The sequence below is a fragment of the Heterocephalus glaber genome, unplaced genomic scaffold (genome assembly GCF_053883595.1).
Source record: "Heterocephalus glaber isolate CG9 unplaced genomic scaffold, H.glaber_assembly_v1.0 deba00001606, whole genome shotgun sequence".
Taxonomy (NCBI): domain Eukaryota; kingdom Metazoa; phylum Chordata; class Mammalia; order Rodentia; family Bathyergidae; genus Heterocephalus; species Heterocephalus glaber.
The window spans coordinates 12,755,247-12,779,914 of record NW_028258377.1 but is presented as its reverse complement, the minus strand read 5'-3'; the positions used below and the strand labels follow the sequence as shown (position 1 = coordinate 12,779,914).

The following is a 24,668-nucleotide window of genomic DNA, read 5'->3' as shown; positions in this document are numbered from 1 at the left end:
GAACAGTCATACATGTACCATCAGTGGTTCAGGGGAAACAGTAGAATTCAAATCAGAGCCACTCAGCAACAAGACATACAAATTATGGCCCCATGGAGAATGTGTTAATGATATTGAGTATTTGCCTTTGCATGTCTTTTCTTTTTTTAATTCAATGAAATGTTTATTGAGCAAATACAAAATAAATGATCTAAGGGGTTTTAATCTGAAGATACAGGGCCAGGGATTTAGCTCAGTAGTTTCGCCCCCTGCTGCGTAAGCATAAGGACCCAAGTTTGATCCCTGGTACCCAAAAAAAAAAAAAATCAAAATGATTAAACAAACTTTGGCCGGGGATTTAGCTCAATGGTTTTGCTGCCTGCTGCGCAAGTGCAAGGACCTGAGTTCGATCCCTGGTACAAAAAAAAAAAAAATCTGAAGATACAATAACTTCATACATTCAGAGGGCTGTCACACAAAGAATGAAAGATTTGTTCAGCATTTGTTCAAATTCTATAGCTTGAAACAAAGGAAAATATAAGTGAGCAAAAAGCTAAAGGAGAATTACACAAAGTGTAGGACTTATCTTTTTTTTTTTTGGTACCGGAGATCGAACTCAGGTCCTTGCGCTTGTGCAGCAGGCAGCGAAACCACTGAGCTAAATCCCTGGCCCTTGTGTAGGACTTATCTTAATAGCTTTTTTCCCACAAAATGTGTTCCACACTTGCCTTTTTTTTTTTGTCTCTTCTTCTAAAAGGACATATAGTACTTACTAGAGTTTAGTACTTCTCATGAACTTAATGGACACAAGGTCTCACTGTGCAGTTCACGTTGGCCTTGGACTCACAATGTAGACCAGGTTGGCCTCAAAATTATAGCAATCCTCCTGCCTCAGCCTCCTGAGTGCTGAGATTCAAGCATTCACCACCCCGCATGGCTTAAACTGCATTTTTATGGTGAGCTCTCCACTGCTAGCAATGAATATATTCATATTATTGGAAAAAAAAAATCTAACACTGCCAGGGATTTAGCTCAGTGGTTCCGCCGCCTGCCTCGAAAGCGCAAACCCCAGTACAAAAAAAAAAAAAAAATCTAACACTGTTTTACTATAAAATGGTCTATTTGTTCCTCAGCTACATTTCAGCATTCTACCTCAGGGATTCCTAGGGGGTAGGGAGAAGAGAACATATTCTCCAGAGGATGAATCACAATCCCAGCAATTCAGATACAGCCCTTGGGAAAAGTCTTCCTCTAACCCTAAATGTATCACTAGAACTATCAATCAGTGGTGCGGATGGGAGTGTGATGTGTGCTGAGGCAGGGAGAAGGCCGAAAGCTACTGCTCCACATGAGTCAGTAGAGCTTATTTATAAATCACTAGGAAATATAAACTAACTGCATAATACTGATTAATTCCAACCAAATTGTTACACAATACAAAATGAGAATTGCTTCAACTATTCAGCATAATGTTTAACTACTTAACAGTTTATCCTGAGCATCATTTTATTATAGACAGCTAAGTTAGGTAGTATTATAGGCAGTCACAACAGGACTAGGCCCTCAAAGAAGTCAGTGCAGAAAATGGGAACACATTACAACTGTGGTGGTGGTGCATTTGTTGAAGGCCAGCCCTCAAGACAAAGATGAAATGACTATACCTACTCAAGGATAAACAATAATGACTGGTATTCCCTATAGGAATCAATCACCTGGGTGGGGGACAAAGACCTTACTTAACCCATTCCTTCCAGGAAAGGTCCTTGTTTTTTCCACGTACACTTGCTACATGACTTGCTTCTCCACTGAATCAATACTACCTCACCAACTATCCTTGTAGTCTTATTGATTGACCATAGTTTTGTCCCACCTTATGCCCACCTCTTGATTTTGCTCTATAAAACTTCTTTGAGCCAGGGATTTAGCTCAGTGGTTCCTGAGCCTGCCTCAAAAGCTCAAGGTCCCAAGTTTGATCCCCGGTACCAAAAAAAAAAAAGAAGTGCACTCATGGGCAAACTACTTTCCAGGTGTCCCCTTCTGTCTCTCTTAGACAGAAGCTATCTCTCTCAATAAATATTTCCTACTCTTAACCTCTATTGTTCCTAGAATTCATTCTTCAATTTTAGAGAACACAAACTCAAGAGTATCAGACATCTAACAGGCTGGGGGTTACAATATTTCCCTTATGTCATTCCTATAACATATACCTGTATCAATTTCAACCAGTCGATTCTTGTATTGAATAAATCTGATAAAATTCTTTGTATTTCCTGTTATATTATCTTATAAAAATCAACAAAAAAATGCACAATTTTTGGTCATTCTGTATTTGAATAATTGGACTGGTAAGTGTTTAAGGATAAAATACATACAATTAGTGAGGTTAAAATGGTAGAGTAGTGCTGGGCCTGGTGTTACACACCTTAATCTCAGCACTCAGGAGGCTGAGGCAGGTGAATCACTGTGCCATATAGAGTTCAAAGCCAGTTTGAACTACATAGCAAGACCTTGTCTCAAAAAATATTTTTTAAAAAGACAGCAGGGCTGGGGATTTAGCTCAATGGTTTCACCGCCTGCTGCACAAGCACAAGGACCCGAATTCGATCCCCGGTACCAAAAATAAATAAATAAAATAAAAAAACTAAAAAGATGGCAGAGTGGTGAGTAGCAGTAAAACTTAGCCTTGCCAAGATCAAGAATCCAGATACTAGAAAAAAACAACTTGAGAAAGAAAAACAGAGAAGCAGATCACTGGGAGTTGGGAAGGAACTGACAGGAAAATTAAAAGTCACAGATAAGTTTAAGACCACAACACAGAGAAAGAACAAAACAGTCTGGACTCTTCCCTTTGCTCGTGGGGAGGGGAGGCTAGGCTGGCTCTGTATAAATAAGCAAGGTGGCCAGGGATTTAGCTCAGTGGTGCTGCTGTCTCGCAAACACAAGGTCCTGAGTTTGATCCTTGGTACCAAAAAAATAAATAAATAAGCAAAATAAGCACTGGGGGCTCCAGGAAGAAATAGCAGTGGCAGACTGATACGGCAACATGTGCTCTAGGGGGAACTCACAGTCGTGATCTGCAAGGACAGTGTGGGATTTTGCTCCGAGGGGGTCTCCTTCTAGGGCAAACAACAACCAGATGGTGATCCCAGCATAGGCCCCTGCCATATTGCCAAGTGCTTCATTGGAAGCCATCCCAGGAAGAGGTTGAGTGATTGAATCTGAGACTCAGAATAGCTGGGGGACAGCTTCACTTCAGCATTCCCACTGTTAACCCTCCCATAGTGACTGGGTGAGAGAGCTACATATATGGGAGACAGCTACAGACAGGGAGACCACTCTGAGAGGTTTGAGCTCTGGCTGGGAAAGACACAAGATCCATCCCCCACAGGGGTAGGCCAGACCTGGCTACAGATACACTGAGTACATGAAAAGGTTTCCAAAAGAAAGCCAGGAAATTGAAAATTTTATTTAAAGTATGGATAGAAGACGAGACCAAAGTGAGGACAGACTATCAGAATTAGATGATGGGGATGCTTTCAAAGACCAATTACTCAGAGATACCTTAAAAACAACAAGAGAGTGTGAAAAATGGATCCAACAGCTGCTAGATGACACAAAGATGACAAACCTAAGACTAACTGGAGAAAGTGAAAAATCAGACAACAGCACAAATGGCATTAAAAAAAAAAAACCTGTTCACAGAAGTCATAGCAGAAAACATTCCAAATACTGTATAGGGAAAGAAATAAACATACAATAAGTGAGGTACATAGAACCTGAAAGAGCCACAATCAAAAGACATCTCCATGTCATATTATAGTCAAAATACAAGGTCCAAGACAGGACAGAATCTTAAAAGCTATTACAGAAAAGCAACAAATCACTTAAAAGGTAAATCCATCAGAATTAAAGCGGATTTCTCAACACAAACCTTAAAGATCAGGAAAACTTAAAGTGTTGCAAGCCCTAAAAAAATAACAACTTCCGAGGGCTGGGGATTTAGCTCAGGAGTGCTGGAGCCTGCCTCCCAAGCACAAGGTCCCAAGTTCAATCCCCAGTACCAAAAAAAAATAACAACTTCCAACTCATATTTATGTAGGAAAAGGGTTCCCTGTAGGTAGCGAAAAGACAGGATGAAGGCCTCATTGAGCTTTGTTAGAAGTTAATGGGAAGAAAATGTTCAAATGGGAAGGGGAACAAGGGAGGGGGAGGGAGAAAGGAAGGAAAGAACAAGAAAAAAAGAAAAAATTGAAGGAAAAAATGGAAACAAAACTTTTGCATATAGGGAGGAAAGTGAAACTGCGGGGAGGGGGAATGGAAAAACAAAGAAGAGGCAGGATATATCATGTACTGGTGAAAATTTCCTATGATGAATGTTATCATTATGTATATCTAAAATGTACGAATAAATGTTTTGCTTAAAAAAAAAGAAGTTAGGGCCAGGGATTTAGCTCAGTGGTTTCATTACCTGCTGCACAAGCGCAAGGACCCAAGTTCAATCCCCAGTACCCCCCCCAAAAAAGAAGAAGTTAATGGAAACCAAGAGAACAAAATAAAAGAGTTAAGTACAGAAAAGGAAAAATTATTTGCAGGTGACATGGTTCTCTACATAGAAGACCCCAAAAATTCCACCAAAAGACACCTAGAATTAATAACCAAATTCAGTAGTATAGCAGTATACAAAGGGGCCAGGGATTTAGCTCAGTGGTTTCGCCTGCTGTGCAAGCGCATGGACCCAAGTTCGATCCCCAGTACCAAAAAAAAAAAAAAAAAGAGTAGCAGTATACAAAGTCAACATACAAAAATCAATAGTGTTCCTGTACACCAATAATAAAATCACCATTGCTGCTGGCTGAGCCTGAAGATGGCCTTTCGCCTAATCCCTACTCCCTTTCTCCTTCATAGATTACAGTCACACAGTCTAAGATTATAGATCCTTGGTGGCACAGCCCCAGGAGACAGTTACATTATGTATCCTTGTTCTTTTTCTGCAGACACCCCATCTCGAGATAATCATGTCTAGCCTAGGCCACATGGGCCACATGGCACTAGTTACCCCGTCTTCCAACATCATAAATAAAGAGTGCACTGGACGCTAGGCGGCCATTAGCTCATCAGACTATGGTCCCACCTGGTCCCAGCTATAAAGCTTAATATTGGTATGTATCTTTCTTTTTTATTATTTTCCAATTTTTTCTTCATCTCCCACCCTAAGTTGTGAGGTCACAGCACACCTTGAAAGAAATCAGAGAAACAATACCACTCATAGTAGCATCAAGAAAAATTAAATACTAGGATTTAATCTAATCAATGTAGTAAAACACTTCTACAACAAAAAGTACAGTACTTGGAAAAAGGAGATTGAAGAGGACATCAGGAAATGGAAAGATATCCTTTGTTCCTGTTAAGTAGAACCAATATAGTCAAAACAACCATACTTCCCAAACTGATACACAGATTTAATGCAATCCCAATCAAAATATCAACAGCATTCCTCACAGAATTAGAGAAAACAACCCTAAAATTTATATGGAACCAGAAGAGATCTTGAATAGCACAAGCAATCCTGGGCAAAAACAGCAAGGCACACATTATACTACAAAGTTACAGTGATTTTAAAAAACAAAAGTGTTACATAGGCATAGACAAGGACTTTCTGAACAGAACGCCAAATGCACAAGAAACGATACCAAGAATCAACAAATGAGATCATATCAAATTTAAAAGCTCCTGTATGGCAAAGGAAACAACCAAGAGAGTAAAGAAACAACCTACACATTAGGAAAAAAATTTTGCCAGCTTTTTCCCAGCTATTCATCTATTTGTCCAATAGAAGATTAATATCTAAAATACATAAAGGGCCTTCATCCGGAGCTTCTCTCCGCGGGTAGGCCAAGCAGCGTGAGGCTCCTCAGCTGTGTTCCGGTTCCTGTCCGCGGCATGGTGAGGTCCCGGGAGCGGCTTGGAGCCTCGCCTTCATCTGGTGCTCGGCTTAGCCGCTCGGGCGCCTGCAAGGCCCAATTCCATCTCTGCCCCCCCTTATGGCTCTTCTGCTACCTGGTCCCTCACTACAGAGGCACAGGGGATTATCCTTCACATAGTTAAATGTGATAGATTAATAACTACCACAAATTGTCATTTTCTAAGCTGCGCATGATGCTATGGTATTGCTGATTGTAACATTTGGCCTAACGTGTCGTGATTGATCTAATCAGTTTTCCTTCCTGGTATAAGGAAAATAAAATAGCCTCAGAGGCATTAGAGCTTCAAAACCTAAACACAAGCCATATCAGGAAGACACCTCTGAAAAGCAATCATTCCGTTAGGGGTTTTAAACACAAGCAACAAAGATACCTGCATTAAGCAGTTTTGAAATATCAACCCAGGAGTTAAACCAAGGACAGTACCAAAAACAAAAACGAGAAGACATTTAAGCAAGGCACAAACTGGCGCAGGCCATGGTCATAATCTCGCTGCTTGACACAGCTCCAGTGAAACCAAGACTATGGCTGAAACCATGACTCCCATCTTTTGCTTTCGCTTTCCGCGGTAGTAATTACCTCGGTGCTGTACTCCCCAGGAAATCACTGAAAGGATAAAAGTCATTACTTCAGAAATGGTTAATATGCCGGGATTACAGGAAGAAATTGTAAATCCATTTACAGAAAAGCCCCTCACTCATACCTCCATGAGTAGTGGGGACATGACATCCATATGCCCTGACTGTACAAAGGGAAATTGGGACATCAACAAATTCATGACGCAGTTATGGCTCTTGGAAGGTCACCCTTGGCCAGCACCTATATAACCGCAGGGCACACAACAATAAGGTCACCCTTTGCCAACACCTATATAACCGCAGGGCACACAACAATGAGATCGGATGAAACTTGGCCTAATGAAGTAGCCTGACCTTGCTAAAATGCTTCTTGTTCCTCAAATGTAAATCTGATAAGTTAGCAAGAGTTCACATAGTGCCCGGAAGGGTATTTAGAACTAGGTGATCTAAAATAGTTTTTTTAGATGATACCAGCTTTTCTTTAACTCTGTATGAAAACACACTGTGTATGGACCCACGTGCTTACCAAAGCCTTGTGTAATCAAAACATATATAAGTAAAGTGATTTCGGTATAACTCAGACAGACAAGCTGAGCTGCCGACCCTCCACTCAGTGTCTGTCTCATTCTCTCATCACCAACTCCACACCTCCTCTCAGGACCTGAATCCACTGTGTTGTGCCAGTCACAAAGTCCCCAAAGACCACCAAGGAGCCAATTCCGATGCAAACACACAAGGGTCGTTTATTCAAGCTCGAGCAGGGGCTCCCAACTGTCACCGACACAGCGGATCAGGATTGAGCCCCAAATCTCCATTCAGTAGGGTTTTTACTGTGGTTACAGAAAGGCTTGGGGAATTCCAGCTTGGCAGTTACATGACTGGTTGGCATTTGGTAAGTAACGGGTGGTTAATCCTGATTGGTTAGGTCCGGCTGGCTAAACTGCAAACGTTTGTTTAAGCAAGCAAAAAGAGCATTTTGGAACATCGGGTGGTTTCCAAGTATCTACTGATTGGCTATTGCTAGGGGTGATGGCTCAATGCTGCTGGGGGGAGGTGGCCAGGGTACATCTTGTGGTTTTTCTCAGAACTGGAGTTCATGCTCAGGCCATCTACTCTAAGATGGAGTTGCTCAGGCCTCTCAGCTGGAGCTGGACTCCGGCAACAAATGCAGGCTTCCACGTCACAAAAAGGAAATTCTGGGGGAAATGAGGTGGAAAGGTTGGATAATCAACCACCTGGACACCCTGAACTGATAGCACAGGAAGTAACAAAGCAGATATATGAGGCTCTAGAAAAATTCAAAGCAGAAATAATCTCCCAGATAAATACAGAGATGGTGAGTAGAGTGAAAGACATGATTAGAGGCTCTAGAGCAGAAACAGACAAGAATATAGATAAGATCAGAAACACGCTGGAAGCTATGAATGCCCAGCATAAGAAAGAAATGGAAACCATGATGCCCAACATAAGAAAGAAATGGATTCCATGAAACAGATTCAAACAGATATTCGGGAGATTAAAAACTCCATTGAAAGCATCCAGAGCACTCTAAGAGAATCTGAAGACAGAATATCAGATATAGAAGACAGGATCGCAGTTAAGGACCATGAAAACAGATTTCTTAAAGATAGTAAGGGACCGCGAGAAATCAATCCAACAGCTGCTAGATGATGCAAACAATAACATAAGACTGATAGGAGTCCACAAAAAAACAGAAGTACCATTGACATAAAAAACCTGTTCACGGAAGTAATAGTAGAAAACTTCCCAAACAGAGGTAGAGAATTGGACACACAGATAAATGAGGCATATAGAACTCCACCCAGCCATGATCAAAAAAAATCTACACCTAGGCATATAATAATCAAGATCCCAGAAATCCAACAGAAGAACAAAATTCTACAGGCAGTTAGAGAAAAGAAACAAATCACCTACAGAGGAAAGCCCATCAGAATCACGGCGGATTTCTCAACACAAACCCTCAAATCAAGGAGAGCCTGGAGTGAAGTATTTCAAGCCCTAAAAGAAAATAACTTCCAACCTAGACTGTTGTATCTGGCAAAATTATCTTTCAAAATCGATGTGGAAATTAGATACTTTCACGACAAAGAACACCTGAGAAATTTCATGAACACCAAACCAGCACTCCAAACAATTTTATGCAATATCCTAGAAAAAGACAATGAAGGTCACAACTCCATGAGGGCCAACAAAGAGAAGATACCACGCAAGGTAAGGCACTAAAGGGAAAGGGGGAAATATAAGAAAAGACCCAACAACAATAAAAAAGCATGGCAAGAATGAGTCAATATCTCTCAATTATAACTATCAATGTTAATGGCCTCAATTCACCAATCAAAAGAAACAGACTGACAGAATGGATTAAGAAGCAAAACCCAGCAATATGCTGTATACAAGAAACACACCTAACTCAAAAGGAAATTCATAGGCTGAAAGTAAAAGGATGGAAAACAGTTCTCCATGTGACAAGATCCCAGAAAAAAGCAGGGGTAGCAATCTTATTTGCAGACAAAGTAGATTTCAAACCAAAACTAATTAAGAGAGACAAAGATGGTCACTACATCCTTGTGAAGGGAACAATCCAAGAGGAAGAGATGACAATCCTAAATATTTATGCACCAAATATGAATGCCCCCAACTATACAAAACAAATATTAATGGACATGAAAAACCAAATAAGCACTAACACAATTGTAGTGGGGGACCTCAACACCCCTCTATCACAAATAGACAGATCATCTAGGAAAAAAATTAACAATGAAATTCTAGAACTTAACCAAGCTATTGAACAAATGGACTTAAGAGATGTTTATAGAGTGTTCCAACCCACAAAATTAGAATACACATTCTTTTCAGCTGCACACGGGTCATTCTCCAAAATAGATCACATGCTGGCTCACAGGGCAAATCTAAGTAAATGTAAAAGAATTGAAAGTTATCCCCTGTATATTATCAGACCATACAGTGCAATAAAATTGGAGATCAATAACATAAGAAACCGCAGAACACCCACAAACACATGGAAATTGAATGACACTCTCCTGAACAACCAATGGGTCACAGAGGAAATTAAAGAAGAAATTAGACAGTTTCTACAAGTAAATGATAATGCCAGTACAACATACAGGAATCTGTGGGACACAATGAAAGCAGTTCTACACAGGAAATTCGTAACAGTGAATGCCCATATTAGGACAACAAAAAGAACTCAGTTAAATAACCTAGCGCAGAACCTCAAGCTCCTAGAAAAAGAAGAGCATAACAAACCCAAAGCTCGTACAAGAAAGGAAATTATAAAGATCTGAGCAGAAATCAATGCAATGGAGACTAAGAGAATGATACAAAAAAATCAATGAATCGAAGAGCTGGTTTTTTGAAAGAATAAAAATCAATAAACCTTTAGCCAACCTTATCAAAAAAAGGAAAGAAAAGGCTCAAATCCATGCAATTAAGAATGAAAAAGGTGAAGCCACAACAGATCCAGCAGAAATTCAGACGATCATCAATAAAATATATAAAGAACCCAAAAAATTAATGGGCAATTTAAATGAATAGACACTTCAAACAAAAAATACAAATAATCTGTAAGGACATGAAAACATGTTTCACCATTAGAGTAATGCAAATTAAAATAATATTGAGGGGGCTGGGGATTTAGCTCAGTGGTGCCACTGCCTGCCTCAAAAGCACAAGGTCCTGAGTTCGATCCTTGGTACCAAAAAAATAATAATAATAGTAATAATAATATTGAGATTCCACCTTACTCCAAGAAAGTATACCACCAAAAACTCAAGAAATAACAAATGTGGGCAAAGCTGCTGGGAAAAAGAACCCTTCTTAAACATACTCAGAAATGCTGAGGTGCTTAATTCACCTAGTAAACTAAAAATAAACATTTTACATTTCTGTATCAGTTTACAGTTTTCTGAAGGTATTTCTTGAACTCTATCATTGAAGTCATCAGATTGGCTCTGATAAAGAACTAAACCTGTGAAAGGAAATATTCAGGGCCCCTGAAACTGGTTTTCTTGGGAGAACCATGTTTGTGGTGGAGTCAGCTTGCCATCCTTGTTCTACCATTCAGAGTCTCTTCTACAGGAAGTCCAATGGAGGCTGCAAAACCATTGGCAATTATCAAAGTAAATACTTGAGAAACCAGGGCAAGGCCCCATCTCCCCATTGCATTTCTAGGTCCTTTCGTGACTGACTGGCCCATCTCAGACCACTAGTGGGCACTGATAGTCATAGAGATCCCAGAGAAACATACCTGCCAGATTTTTCTGTCCTATTGACCAAATTCCCCCAACTTCAGAATTTGCAGGTTTTATAGCAGGTAATATAAATGCATTATTCATGTTGGTAATGAATTCCCTTGTCTTGCTCAACTTTTCCTTTCAGCTTCTTTTGATATGTCATTGCATAGCAAATATAAAGCTAGAAGCGAACCATACACTAGAAGGGGCCGGGGATTTAGCTCAGTGATTCCACCGCTTGCCTCGAAAGCACAAGGACCCAAGTTCAATCCCCAGTACCAAAAATAAATAAATAAATAACCATACACTAGGGGCATGGTGGCCTTTTGAAAAGGAACACATTTCCTGTCATTGTAGTCAATGAAATCTTCCCAGCTGGTATTACTGCTGTACCTTGCCAATGGCCAGACCCCAGATTGTCTCTTGGGACATCGTGGCCTATCTCCTTTTGGGAAATGCCTATATAGGTCTATTGTCCCCTTTTTAACTGGGCTGCTCTCTAGGTTTTGGAGTTCTGCACACTTTCTGAACTTGTCAGACATTTACTTGCAAATATTTTTTCCAATTCTGTTGGTTGTTTCTTCACAGCTGTTTCCTTTACTGTGCAGAAGCTTTTTAATTCGATGTTATCCCATTTGTCTATTTTTGCTTTTGTTTCCCATGCTTTTAGGGTCTTGTCCAAAAAATTCTTGCCCATTCCAAAGTCCTGACATGTTTTCTTCTAGTAATTTCACAGTTTCAGGTGTCATCTTTAAGTCTTTCTGTAGCCCATATAGAGTTGATTGTTCTAATTGTTGAGAGACAGTAGTTTATTTTCTGCATGTGGATAACCAATTTTCCCAGTATTTATTAAAAACACCTGTCCTGGGCCAGGGATTTAGCTCAGTGGTTCCAGCGCCTGCCTTGCAAGCACAAGGTCCAGAGTTCGATCCCCGGTACCAAAAAACAAAAAAACAAAAAAACCTGTCCTTTCTCCAATGTGTGTTCTTAGCACCCATGTCATAAATCAGTTGGCTGCAGATTCATGGATTTACTTCTAGGCTCTATTCTGTTCCTGATATGTCTGGTTTTTTCCCAATGCCAAGCTGTTTTGACTACTCCACCTTTTTCAGTATATTTTGAAGACAGGTAGTACAATCAGTCCTGTACTTTGTTCCTTTTTTTTTTTTTTTTTTTGGTACCAGTGATCGAACTCAGGGCCTTGCACTTGCGAGGCAGGCACCAGAACCACTGAGCTAAATCCCCGGCCCTGTACTTTGTTCTTTTTGCTCAAGATGGCTTTGGTTATTTAGGGTATTTTATGATTCCACATAAATTTTAGGATTTTTTTTTCTATTTCTGTGAAGAATGTCATTGATATTTTGATAAGAGATTGCACTGAATCTGTAAATTGATCCGTGTATATAGACATTTTAGTATTGATTCTTCTAATCCGTAAACACTGGATGTCATTCCACATTTTTGTGTCCTCTTCAATTTCTTTCATCACTGTTTTATAAGTTTCATTGTAGAAATCTTTCACCTTTTTAAATTTATTCCTCGCCTTTTGGGTTTTTTTTTTTTGAGGGTGACTTGTTGTTGTTGTCATTGTCATTGTTGGAGTTTGGGTGAGTTGTTTCTTCTTATTGTAAATGGGACTGCTTTCTTGATTTCTTTCTCAGCAAGTTTGTTTTGGTGTATAAAAAAGTTAGTGATTTTTATATGTTGGTTTTATATCCTGCAATTGTTTTTCATTTTAGTTTCTAGTTACATTTTTGGGGGTTTTCTACATATATGATTATGTCATCTTAAAACAGTGACAATCTGACTTGTTTTCAATTTCTTTGTTCTTTCTTTCCTGGCTTGAACTTCCAGCATTATGTTGAATAAGAGTGGTGAGTGAAAGTGCGCATCCTTGTCTTGTTCCAGATGTTAAAAAGCTTTCAGATTTTCCCTGTTCAGAATGTTAGCTGTTGATTATAAATGGCCTTTATTATGTTGAGATATGTTCCTTCTATACCTAGTTTGTCCAGCATTTTCATTATGAATGGATGTTGAATTTTATCAAGTGCCTTTCTTTCTGCATCTATAACATAATCATATTGTTTTTGTCCTTCATTCTGTTGATATGATGTATCTTATTTATGGATCCGCACATACTAAACTTTCTTTGTATCCCTTAGGCGAGTCCCACCTAATCATGGTGAATAACCTTACTGAGCTATTGGATTTGGTTTTCTAGTATTTTATTGAGGACTTCTGCATCTTTGTTCATTTAAGGATATTTACGTGTAATTTTTTGTTGTTGTTTTGTGTCCTTAACTGGTTTCAGTATTACGGTTATGCTGGCCTCACTAAATATGTTTGGAAGAACTTCCTCTTCTGTTGTTTGGAATAACTTGAGGAAAACTGACATTAGCTCTTCCTTGCGTGTATGGTAGAATTCAACAATGAAGCCATCTGATCTTGGGCTTTTCTTTGATGAGAGATTTTACTAATTAATCTCGTTTTTTGGTCTATATAGGTTTTCTATTCATGATTCAGTCTTAGTAAGGTATAAATATGTTTAAGAATTAGTCCATTTCTCCTAAGTTATCAAATTTGTTCACATATAGTTGTTCATAATAATCTCTAGTGATTCTGTGGTGTTAGCTCTAACATGTCCCTTTTCATTTCTGGATAGATATCAGATATTAAATTGTCAAGAACAAACACGACATCTGATTTTAGCCAAAAGGTCAAAAAGTGGTAAATTTTGAACTTCTGATCCCCAATTTACATCCTTCTGTATTATCTATCTCTTAACACATTAATGTTCATTATTAATATAGTTATTACACCTTCTAATTATTTTTAGTTTTTATATTAAATATACAAATCATTTATATACCATCCTATTAGAGCATTCAGGATTTGTACAATTTTTTTACAAGTGAGTTGTATACCTTCCCATGTTTTCTTCTTACTCATTAACATCTCTTTCTTTCAGTTTGAAGTTTTTGGGTTTTTTATTTTGTTTTTCCTGCACTGGAAATTGAATCCAGGGGCACTCTACCACTGAGCTACTTTTTTTTTAGGTACCAGAGATTGAACTCAGGACCTTGTGCTTGTGAGGCAGGCACGGTGTCACTGAGCTAAATCTCCGACCCTTATTTTTTATTTTGAGACAGGGTCTCATTAAGTTACCTAAGCCGGCCTCAAACTTGGGATCCTCCTGCCTCAACCTCACAGATATGGCCATGCCCACCACACAGACCATAAATAATATGTATTTGATGAGTATTTCAACTAATCCTAAGAAACCTGAAAAGTATAATTATTTTGAGAAAATAGAGGTTCAGAAGGTAACTTACTCAAAGAAGACACATATACTTTTGTCTCTTGACTCCAAAACCTTACTCCTAATATTCCATTACTTCACATAACCTCTAACTAGAACTGCTACATGATGCATGGTATTCACACATAAATATTTGCTGAATGGATGGGTAGCATAAAGCATATATTTAAATTTATTAAATGCTATATAAAGGGGCTGGGATATAGTTCTGCAGTAGACTGCAGGTTTAGCAAGCGCAAGGCCTTGGGTTCCATCCCTAGCACCAATAAATAAATGCCATTAAAGGGCACAGGATAAAATTAAAGGTATAGGGCCCGGGATTTAGCTCAGTGGTACCCACTGCCTGCCTTGCAAGCACAAGGTTCCAAGTTCAATCCCCAGTACCAAAAAAAAAAAAAAAATTAAAGGTACAGATGCACAGAGCTGAAGAAACTTATATGGATATAAAATGTATAATTACCCTTAAATCTAAAACAAAAGCATAAGTAGGACACAAACATAGGGAATGAATATGGAAGAAGCATAATGCCCTAGGAAAATGTTTTATATGAAGTGTTTCCAACTTATTAAACATGTCCTGTACCATTAAGGTGGTTTTTCTTGTTTTGTCTTGTTTTTTGGTTTAGTTTGGGTTGAATCAGAGCATTACTATGTAGTTCAAGCTGGCCTTGAACTCACTATGTAGCCTAAAACTCATAGTGAGCCTCCTGAATGCTGAGATTACTCATGTGCCACCCCACCTAGCTTGACTGAGTTATTTAAATTGACATGCTCAACTTTGATAGCAAGGGCCTAGCTATACCACCAAATAAAATACACATAATTTCTTAAAGGCATATAAACAAATACCCTTCTCCCTGGCACAGAACCACTAGAGTCAAAATGGGTTTTCAAAGAATCATAGCCGATAAGGAGGGTTAATAAGAAGCATTAGAAATACCCCACAGAGGGCCGGAGATTTAGGTCAGTGGCACCCAGTCTACCTCGCAAGTGCAAAGTCCTGAGTTCGATCCCCAGTACAAAAAACAACAAAAAAGAAATATCCCACAGATGCAAATTCTAAAATTCTAGTGCTTTATGAGATTTAGCCACCTTAAATTACTGCTCCCAGGGCCGAGGATTTAGCTCAGTGGTTTCACTGTCTGCTGCACAAGTGCAAGGACCCGAGTTAGATCCCCAGTACCAAAAAAAAAAATTACTGCTCCCACAGAAATTCTAAAAGTAAAAAAGGGTCCTGATTGGCCAATTTTTTGTTTTGTTTTGTTTTTTGAGACCAAGTCTTGCTGTGTAGTTCAGACTGGCCTTGAACTCACAATGTAGCCCAGGCTGGCCTTGAACTTGAGGCAATTCTCCTGCTTCAGCCTCCTGAGTGCCAGTGGGATAACATGCATGTGCCACCACACCTGGCCTTGATTGCCCAATTTAGCAAGAAGCCAGCATATCCTTCAACCACTGCTGGTTGGTTGGTTGGTTTTGTTTTGTTTGAGACAATGTCTTGCAATGTAGTTTAGGCTGGCCTTGAACTCACAGAGACCATCCTGCCTCCGCCTCCCAAGTGCTAGGATTATAGGTATACACCACTATGCCCAGCTGTTTTGTTTTGTTTTGTTTTTAAATTGATACCTTTCAAAATGAAGAGCTCGCTAAATAATGGCTTATCTTCACTTACTTGAATTAAAGCTATAGAAAGAATTACACTAACTGCCTGTGAAAGAGGAATGAGTCTGGATGCCAAGAGTAATCATGATAGTGATAAAGACTGTATCTCTAGAAGAATGCAGAAAGTAACCCAATAAAGAGACTTGAATTTATTTCACGGGTAGCATTTTTGGTGGTGTCCTTGAAAATCTCCAATTTGGGATATTTTCTGTCATTTTCTTTCAGCATATCCATCACCTTGATGTATCAGAACAATCACTGACAGGATAATTTTAAATCTTAATATTCTAGGTACCAAACCTTTCAAAACAGCTTTGAAAACTTAAGAGTGATAGAGACTCTATGAACAATTCTTTATGAATGACTCTTACCCATAAACAAGTCAGTATTTACGAAATGTGGTATTGGGCTGGGGATTTAGCTCAGTGGTTTCGTCGCCTGCTGCGCAAGTGCAAGGACCTGAGTTCGATCCCCGGTACCAAAAAAAAAAAAAAAAAAAAGAAATGTGGTACAAAGGTTTCTTTAGCAACTGATCACAATGAGCCTAAATGCTTCTGCAACTAGGAAAACAAAAAGGTAAATGCACACCTATAAATACATATATACATACACACAATATCTTGTTTTCTGGTTTATAGTTGGCTTCAGTTTAGGATGAGAGTGTAACAACAGAATCCAAACACACTTTGAGCAATAACTACAGTTATTTATTGAGTGAGTCCTTGGACACTGTCTAGGTACCTCACACACGTCAGAGGTTATTTCTCCTGATAACACCAAGTAGATGTCCACATCAGTACTTAACATGTGAGGAAACTCTAACATTTGATATGTTGGTAAAGGACTATGCTGGGTATTTAAACTTAAAGCATCTGAATTCAAAACCAGACTTTCCTTGACTTAACTACAAAGCACTGCCTCCCGTGACGGAAAAAAGGAAAAAATAAAGGCAGAAGCATAAGTTTTCATTTTTTCTTCAGTGCTACTTATATCTCAGTATAATATAGCGACTAAACACAAATCAGGCTGTCTGGATTTATATGCAACTCCATCATGACGAGATGTATGTCCTATCTCACAAGGCTGTCCCGAGGATTAAGTGAACGCCTATGTGTAAAAGGCTCAAAACGCTGCCTGTCACAGTACACAGGAGAAACGCGGCAGTTCTTCTGGAGGCATTAAGCGTAAGGTAATAAGGATTTCCAAGGAAATCCCCCCTCCCACCCCAGGCGAAGAATTACTGGAAACAAATTTCACCTGACAACCCAAAGTAACTAGAAGGGAAGATGGGGGCGCGAGGAGCCATTAGCGGAGCGGCCTGCGGGGACTCAGCCAGCTTCCAGGAGTCATCGTGAGGGAAGTGGGATCTCAGCTCTTTTGGTGGCGAGCGGGAAGTGGCGACCTGTACGTCTCGCAGCACGCAGGCCGCCTTCCGCATGAGGGGACCGGGCAGGCAGCCGAGGGGGAAGCCCACCGCGGGGTCCCAAGGCACCTCAGAGGCGGTAAGAGCCCACGGGAGCGCCCGTGGGGCCCACCTGGGCATCGTGAGAGGCCCCTGCAGCCGTCCGGAGAAGCCCACCCCGGCGTCCACAGTACCCTACCTCGGAGAGGCCTACCTCGGTGTCAGGAGACGCCCCAGGGGTGAGGAGCCAGCCGAGGCCACGCTGAAAGGAGAAGGCGTTGAGAAGAGGGCAGGTAGGAAACGAACGGAGACAGCAAATACTCGCCGCCGGGCTCGTGCGCTCCGCAGCGCCCCTCCCCCCGTTCGCTGGTGGTCGGAAGCGGCAGCAGGGCGGGTGGGAGTGAAGGTTGTCAGGCGCGCTCGGCGAAAGCACCGCGGGAAAGGGGACGCGATCTCCCGCAGAGCGCAGGCGCAGGACGGAACCAATCGCATCACTAGGGGGAGCCGCTGCCGGAACGTAACAACTCTGCGAAATTGGATTTGAGGCTGCGAGGCAGTCCCGGTTGGTCCCTGTATGCGCGGGCTGAGTTATTTACTAGGCTCTGCGATGGTTGAAGGGGAAACCATGGATAACAACAGGACACCTAAACTGCTACGATGAACCCTTCAAACTCTGACCACTGCCTCGCCAAGCCTCCTCTGGGTCTTTTTTTTTTTTTAATACTGGGGATCGAACTTGGGACCTTGCACTTGCAAGGCAGTCACTGGAACCACTGAGCTAAACCCCCAGCCCTTCTGGCTCTTTATTTTCATAGGAGTACTTAAAAACTATCTCCTTGGAGAGTAAAACATTAAGGTCTGATCATTTCAGTGGAGGGAGGAAATCTTGGAATGTTACTCAAAGATGGCGGGTGGCAGTGTAAAAAACAGCCACTTGTTTTTATTTCATTGGTGCACTATATATATATATATATATAATGATCACAATCATCATAGGGAATTTGTACCTACACATAATATATCTCGATTCTTCTTTTTTCCCCAAATCCCTCCCATCCCTTCAACCTCTTCCCCCTCCTTATTTACAAAAGCTTTGTTTCCACTTTTTTCATTGTATTCTTTTTTTTCCTTTTCCCTTCCTTATTTTCCCGCCTCCCCCCCCCCTCTGTTTCGCTCCCCATTTGAACCTTTTCTTCCTTTTTCCCAGTATCTGTAATACATTTTGGTCCTTTCAATTTATTACACCAGAGAAACAATGCAATATTTAAACATGTATGTTTAAATGTCTGATATGGTCTCAAGGTATATCCATTTACCTAGAAATGTCTCAAGTTTATCCTTCTTAATGGCACAGTAGTACTCCATCCATTGATGGGCATTTTGGCTGTAGAACAGGTTACTTTTGAGGATAATTCAACGTGATGAAATTTCAAATGTGTGGTCCATGACCCAGCAATTTCATGTCTAGAAAAATATAGAAACTTCAACAAGTATGTCCACAAAGATATGTTATAGAAAGACAGCATATTTGCAAAAAATGTGAAAACAGAAATGTCCAAAAGATATGGATGAGTAAAGCAAAAAATGTTCCTATGATAAAATACAACAAATAAAACTAAAAAAAGATTCCTATATGCAACATTTGATAGCTTTAAACAATATGAGGTATTGAAAGAATAACATGCCAATAAGTGTGTGATAGCGTTCTCTGCTAGATAAAATGGCTCTGGCAGCCCCACATCCTAAATAGCTCTTCCCAGCACATAATAAATCACTCAGGGAAATAATAACCTAAATTTCCCACCACGAAGTTCTCCCGCTTATGGTCCTTCCCACCGAGAAATTCAAACTTGCCAATGGATTTAAACCTCACCTCTGGCTACAGCCAAACATCTACCTCCACTATGCTCTCCACCATGCCTCTTGGCCATATAAGAGGTCACCTAGCTAGGCTGATGTTCTTGCCATTGTTCAAGACAGCCCGGCACCTGTCCCCTAATAAAGGCCTTGTCTTGGGTGTTCGTGTTTTCAGCTCATTCTCATTCTATAAACATAAATAGTATTGCTTCATGTTTTTATACTTTATGAAAAAAAATATATGTACAAGTATAGGGAATGGGCCAGATGGATAGATGCATCATGGTAATGATATGGAGATGGCAGAGGGGTAGAGAAGAAGAGGGGACAAACAGGACATCAGAAAGATAGCAGGAATTCTTCTAAAAAAAGAAAAACCTAAGGGCTAGGGATGTAGCTCAGTGGCACCACGACTGCGTCGCAAATGCAAGGTCCTGAGTTTGATCCCCACTGTGGTTATCTCTTTCAGTTAGCCAGAGTGCTAACTGAACCAGTGATAAGTGGGTGAAGCCTAGTTGGAGGAAGTGGACAAATGAGGCATGACCTTGAAGACTATATGTGGTCCTTGGCTCCTTCCTCTGGGTCTTTTCCCGTGCTTTCTATTTGCCAGGTGCCATGAATTGAGTATTTTACTCCACCAAAAATAATAAAACACACCAACATTATGTGCACCCTGATATGGCAGTATTGATGCCAAAATTACATAAGCTTGAATCTCTTAAAACTCAAGACCAAGAGATTTCTGGAATAAAAGAGTTTGTCAAGTCACTACAAATGCTAGCCAGAATGAAAAGACCAGTTCTGGAATAAGTACTGCAGCTCCCCATCAGCACAGGTGGGTAGCACTTGGAAAAATGTCCAATGAACCAGAGCTAAGAGCTTTTCTCTTCTTTCTTCCTTCCTTTCTTTCTTTCTTCTTTTTATTCCAAGTACTTTTTATCCCAAGTACTGGGACTTGGACCCAAAGAGCACTGAATTACATCCTCAGCCTTTTTTTTCTTTTTTGTACTGGGGATCAAACTCGGGTCCTTGGACTTTCGAGGCAGGCGGCGGAACCACTGAGCTAAATCCCCGGCCCCCCCAACCTTCTTTTTTTACAGTTTCCCTAAATTGCCCAAGCTGATCTATAACTTGCAACCATATATCTCAGCTTCATTCCCCAAATTTTCATTAGGAAAATGCGCTTTTTTTTTTCCCAGTACCAGGAATCAAACTCAGGACCTTGCACTTGCCAGGCAGGTGCAGCACCACTGAGCTAAATCCCCAGTGGATAAATGCTCTTTGTGCTAGGTGAGTTTTTTTATAATGAAAAATTGAGGGAAGGAAGGTATAAGTTGTGAACATTGGACAAGAGATAAGAAGGGCAGAATAGGGCATGGACAGCTTTGGGATAGAAGGGTAGTCCATATGGAGAATTGTTGTTTCTAGATTGGATAGGGTTGTAAACAGAATGTTACGGCAATTAGGAGATTGTGATGGGATTCAGGAATGTGAAATGGTCTTTTGTTCTCTTCCAGCCTATAGTTTAAGTGATTATTCTCCCCCTTTCCTTCTCCCTTCCACCCTCTGGCTGTATGTAATTAAATTCAGGACATCCCAAAATTTTTCTTTTCAAATCTAATAGCAAAACAGAGACAAATCCAAATGAAGGACATTCTATAAAATAACTGGTTTTAGCCATGGATTTAGCTCAGTGGCACCATGCCTGCCTCACAAGCACAAGCCCCTGAGTTGGATCCCTGTCCTGAAGGAAAAAAACTGGTTTTAAGCCCCATACTCTGGGAGACTGAGGCAAAAAGATTTCAGGTTTCAGCTCTGCCTGGGCAACATAGTGACTTAACAAGATCCTGTTGTAGGGTAGTTCCTTTAGAAATGGTCCGCCAATTAAAAGTATTCCAGGGCCAGGGATTTAGCTCAGTGGCATCACACCTGCCTTGCAAGCACGAAGTCCTGAGTTTGATCCCCATGGTAGGGGGAGTATTCCAGGTCCTTCTTGCCTCAAAGAATTGCATGAGAAAAACCAAAAACGGTGCCAAAAGTTTATTTAAAAGTCAAGAGGTGCGCACCTGTAATACCAGCACTTGGGAGGCTGAGGCAGGAGGATTGCTGCAAGTTTGAGGCCAGCCTGGGCTACACATTGCGTTCAAGGCCAACCTGAAGTACATAGTGAGATCCTGTCTCAAAAAAAAACAAAGAAAGAAAAATGAGGGATGAAGAGGTAAGGGAAAAATTAGTTCTATAGAGTGAACTTGGGCCAAACAGGAGAGAAAAGGATAAAAAGAGCAAAAATACGCAAGAACCCGAGTTCGATCCCCAGTACCAAAACATTTTTTTAAAAAGCAAAAATAAAAGTACACCCCGTGTCTGGGAGACAGCGTGGGCTACTGTGAAGAATCATGATATCAGGCTTCTTGTGGCCTCTGTGGCCTTAAATGTTATCTACATCTCGTGGGATCCCGCAAGAAGCTCTGTTAACTGGGTAGTTCCTTTAGAAATGGCTCCCCAGTGAAAAGTATTCCAGGTCCTTCTTGCCTTGAAAAAAGAATTGGACAAGACAAGGCAATAATGGTGCCAAAAAGTTTATTTGAAAAGTGCAGCTTATAGAAGAAACCACCTCTGCAGAGCGAACTTGGGTTGAACGAAGTGAAAAAGAGGGTAAAAGCAAAAATAAAATACCCGCCACATCTGAAAAACACAACACAGGCAACCATGCAAACCCACACACAACAGCAGTCTTCCATGATGGCCATGCTTTTGGCTGTCCACATCTCATGGTAGCTCTCCAGAAGTTCTACATTCATTGCCCAGGATCTTGTGATTGACAGTTCCCACTTATTTCCCCAGCCACCTTTGCCACACCCTACCTCCTATATCACCTGTTTCTGGGGGGAAAAAAAAAGGAATTGGTGATGTAGCTCATTATGAAGGCCTTCAGTTCAATCCCCAGTACAGCAAAATAATAATTTTTAAAATTATTGGTCTGTACTCTTTACATCAATATTGTTAACGATGAAAATTGAGAAATTATCCCAGAGTAAAAGAAATTAAAGAGATAAGACAATTGAATAGAAGATACTGTGTACAATTTTCTTTCTTCTCTTTCTTTCCTTTCCTTCCTTCCTTCCTTCCTTCCTTCTTTTCTTTTACTGGAGATGAAATCCAGAGCCTCAAGCATGCTAAGCAGACACTTTCCCACTGATACATCCCTAGCCCTGGTCTAGAATTTTCTTCTATTAAAAAGGACATTATTGGTGTAGTAAGTTTTTTGGGTGTCTTTGTTTTGAGGTGAGGCTAGAGAAACAGTAAGTGGTAGGAAAGGCTGGATTTGTATGTAGTTTATTAGAAAGAACAGAGAAAATTACTTAGTACGTGAGGGGGTCAAGAGGATGGCAAGGAGGTGGGCATGGTGGCACACACTTGTAATCCCAGCACTTGGGAGGCTGAGGAAGGAGGATCGCCACAAGTTCAAGGACAACCTGGGCTACACATTGAGTTCAAGTCCAACCTGAACTACATAGTGAGTTTAGTTTTAGTTTAGTTTTACTTTAGTTGTTAGTTTAGTTTTAGTTTCGCTTAGGCCTTTGTTCTTTGTCTCTTTATTTTTTGGTCTCACTCCCCTAGGTCTGCAACAGTGACCTCTGGCAGTTGTTAGGGGTATGGGGCATTGTTTATTTGAGGTGTTTTTTACTTGAGGGGGGCACTGGCATAACAACAGTTAGGGTCTACCACTGTGAGGTTTAGAAGTCAGGAGTGTCGGAGAATTTGTTTATTTTTATTTGTAGTTTTATAGTTGTATATTTATAGGTTTTAATATCTTAGATTTGACTAACAGATTGAAACTATTTGAAAAGCAATTCTCTGTGGTAAACTTGTTTTTGTTATTGCCGTTTGAACAATACAGTGTAACAATCTCTTATAAAGTATTTATATTGTCTGAGGTATTATAAGTAATCTAGTGATGATTTAAAGTATATAGGAGGAAGTGTACAGGTTGTGTGTAAACACGATATCATTTTATGTAAGGGATTTGAGCATCTGTAGATTTTAGTATTTGTTGGGGTCTTAGAATATTGGTTACTATTGGATATCAAGGGGCTACTGTAGTTAAAAAAAACCTTCCAGGTATCATCATATTGCTACCAGAGTGGGGCTTAAATATCAACTGAGGCAGCCTGATTTTAGAATTTTATGTCTATGTATTATATCTCTCACTATTTTAGGCTGGTTGGCATAAAAGTAACTTTTTGTTTTTTGGTAGTGGGGATCAAACTCAGGACCTTGCACTTACAAGGCAGGCGCAGTGCCACTGAGCTAAATCCCCAGCCCAGTAACTTTTTTTTTTTAAGGAACAGACATAGCCTTTCTATGTTTGGCAGTTAGGAGGTTATCTATAAGATTGACTATTTTTTGTTTTGTTTTTTCAGTGCCGGAGATCGAACTTGGGTCCTTCCGCTTGTGAGGCAGGCAGTGGAACCACTGAGCTAAATCCCCAGCCCATAAGTTTGACTTTTGAAGATTGTTTCATCTGATGTGAATTATTTAAAGAGAACAATCTTTGTTTGTTTTTTGTTTTTGGTACCAGGGATCAAACTTGGGTCCTTGCGCTTGCGAGGCAGGCAGTCAAACCACTGAGCTAAATCCTCAGCCCTAAAGAGAACAATCTTTACAAGCATGTAAGTTCCTTAGCTATAAGAAGAAGACTGAGGGCCCTGTGTTTTTGAAGGACAACTTTAGTGGAAAAATTATAGTTTTTATTATGGTTGTTTAGCCTTATTAAGCTATAATAGTGACAAGCTACAGGTGTAGCTGGAGACTGTTAACAGCAGTCAACATGGTAACTTGGTTCCCCTTGGTATATCTAGTTTAAGTCATTATTGATTTTTATATATTTTGTTGGTTATATTTTTGTTAGGTGTTTAAAACTAAGTTAAAGAGACACTTGTTTGGGTGGGTTTTGTTTTTTGTTTTTTGCTTTTGGATTTTTTTTGAGAAAGGGTCTTGCTCTGTAGTTCAGGCTGGACTTGAACTCACTCTGTAGCCTAGGCTGGCCTCTAGCTCACAACAATCCTCCTGCCTCAGCCTCCTGAATGCTGGGATTACAGGTATGCACCACCACACTTGGCTTAATGTAAGACTTGTGTTAATCAAAATTAATCTCTTGTTGGGGCCAGGGATTTAGCTCAGTGGCACCTGCACCTGCCTCACAAGCACAAGGTCTCAAGTTCGATCCCCGGTACCAAAAAAACAAACAAAATTAACCTCTTGTTATATATTAAGGTTAGTTAAGGCTCTTTACGGGTTACTTTTGTGACTACATACACTCTCTTGGCTCTTTTGCCAATGTCATCTGTCAGGATAGTAATAGTCTTACTTGACCATATGGCTTTTTGTAGAGTCATGGAAAACCTGTGTGTGTGTGTGTGTGTGTGTACTTGTTGTTTTTCCCCCTGGTATTAGGGATCGAACTCAGGACCTTGCACTTTCCAGGCAGGCGTGGAGCCACTGAACTACACATCCCCTGCCCTGTGGACTCTTTTTAGTGTACTGTATATTCTTGATTTTTGTCCTTTGGAGTCTAATAATCTCCCTGTTTAGGAGGTTAGGTGATTCAACAGAGTT

The 24,668-nt window shown here is 40.3% G+C and overlaps 1 protein-coding gene across 13 annotated transcripts in view; it reads right to left on the bottom strand.

Moving 5' to 3' along the window:
• Uimc1 (ubiquitin interaction motif containing 1) overlaps positions 1–24,668 on the bottom strand; it is a 178,733-nt gene that overhangs the window by 125,289 nt on the left and 28,776 nt on the right. For 2 of the 13 annotated variants that reach the window (XM_087194800.1, XM_087194804.1), the window contains exon 1: positions 17,407–17,666. The exons of 2 other annotated variants lie outside the window; for them this stretch is intronic. Coding sequence is in view for 3 of the 11 variants with exons in the window: in XM_087194794.1 (XP_087050920.1) it covers positions 18,509–18,557 (49 nt within the window). In the remaining 8 variants the exon portion in view is untranslated. Of the gene's footprint in view, positions 1–17,391; positions 17,670–18,508; positions 18,640–24,668 lie in introns of those variants that run through there. 9 more of the 13 variants (XM_087194794.1, XM_087194795.1, XM_087194802.1 and 6 more) reach the window with 9 other exon arrangements.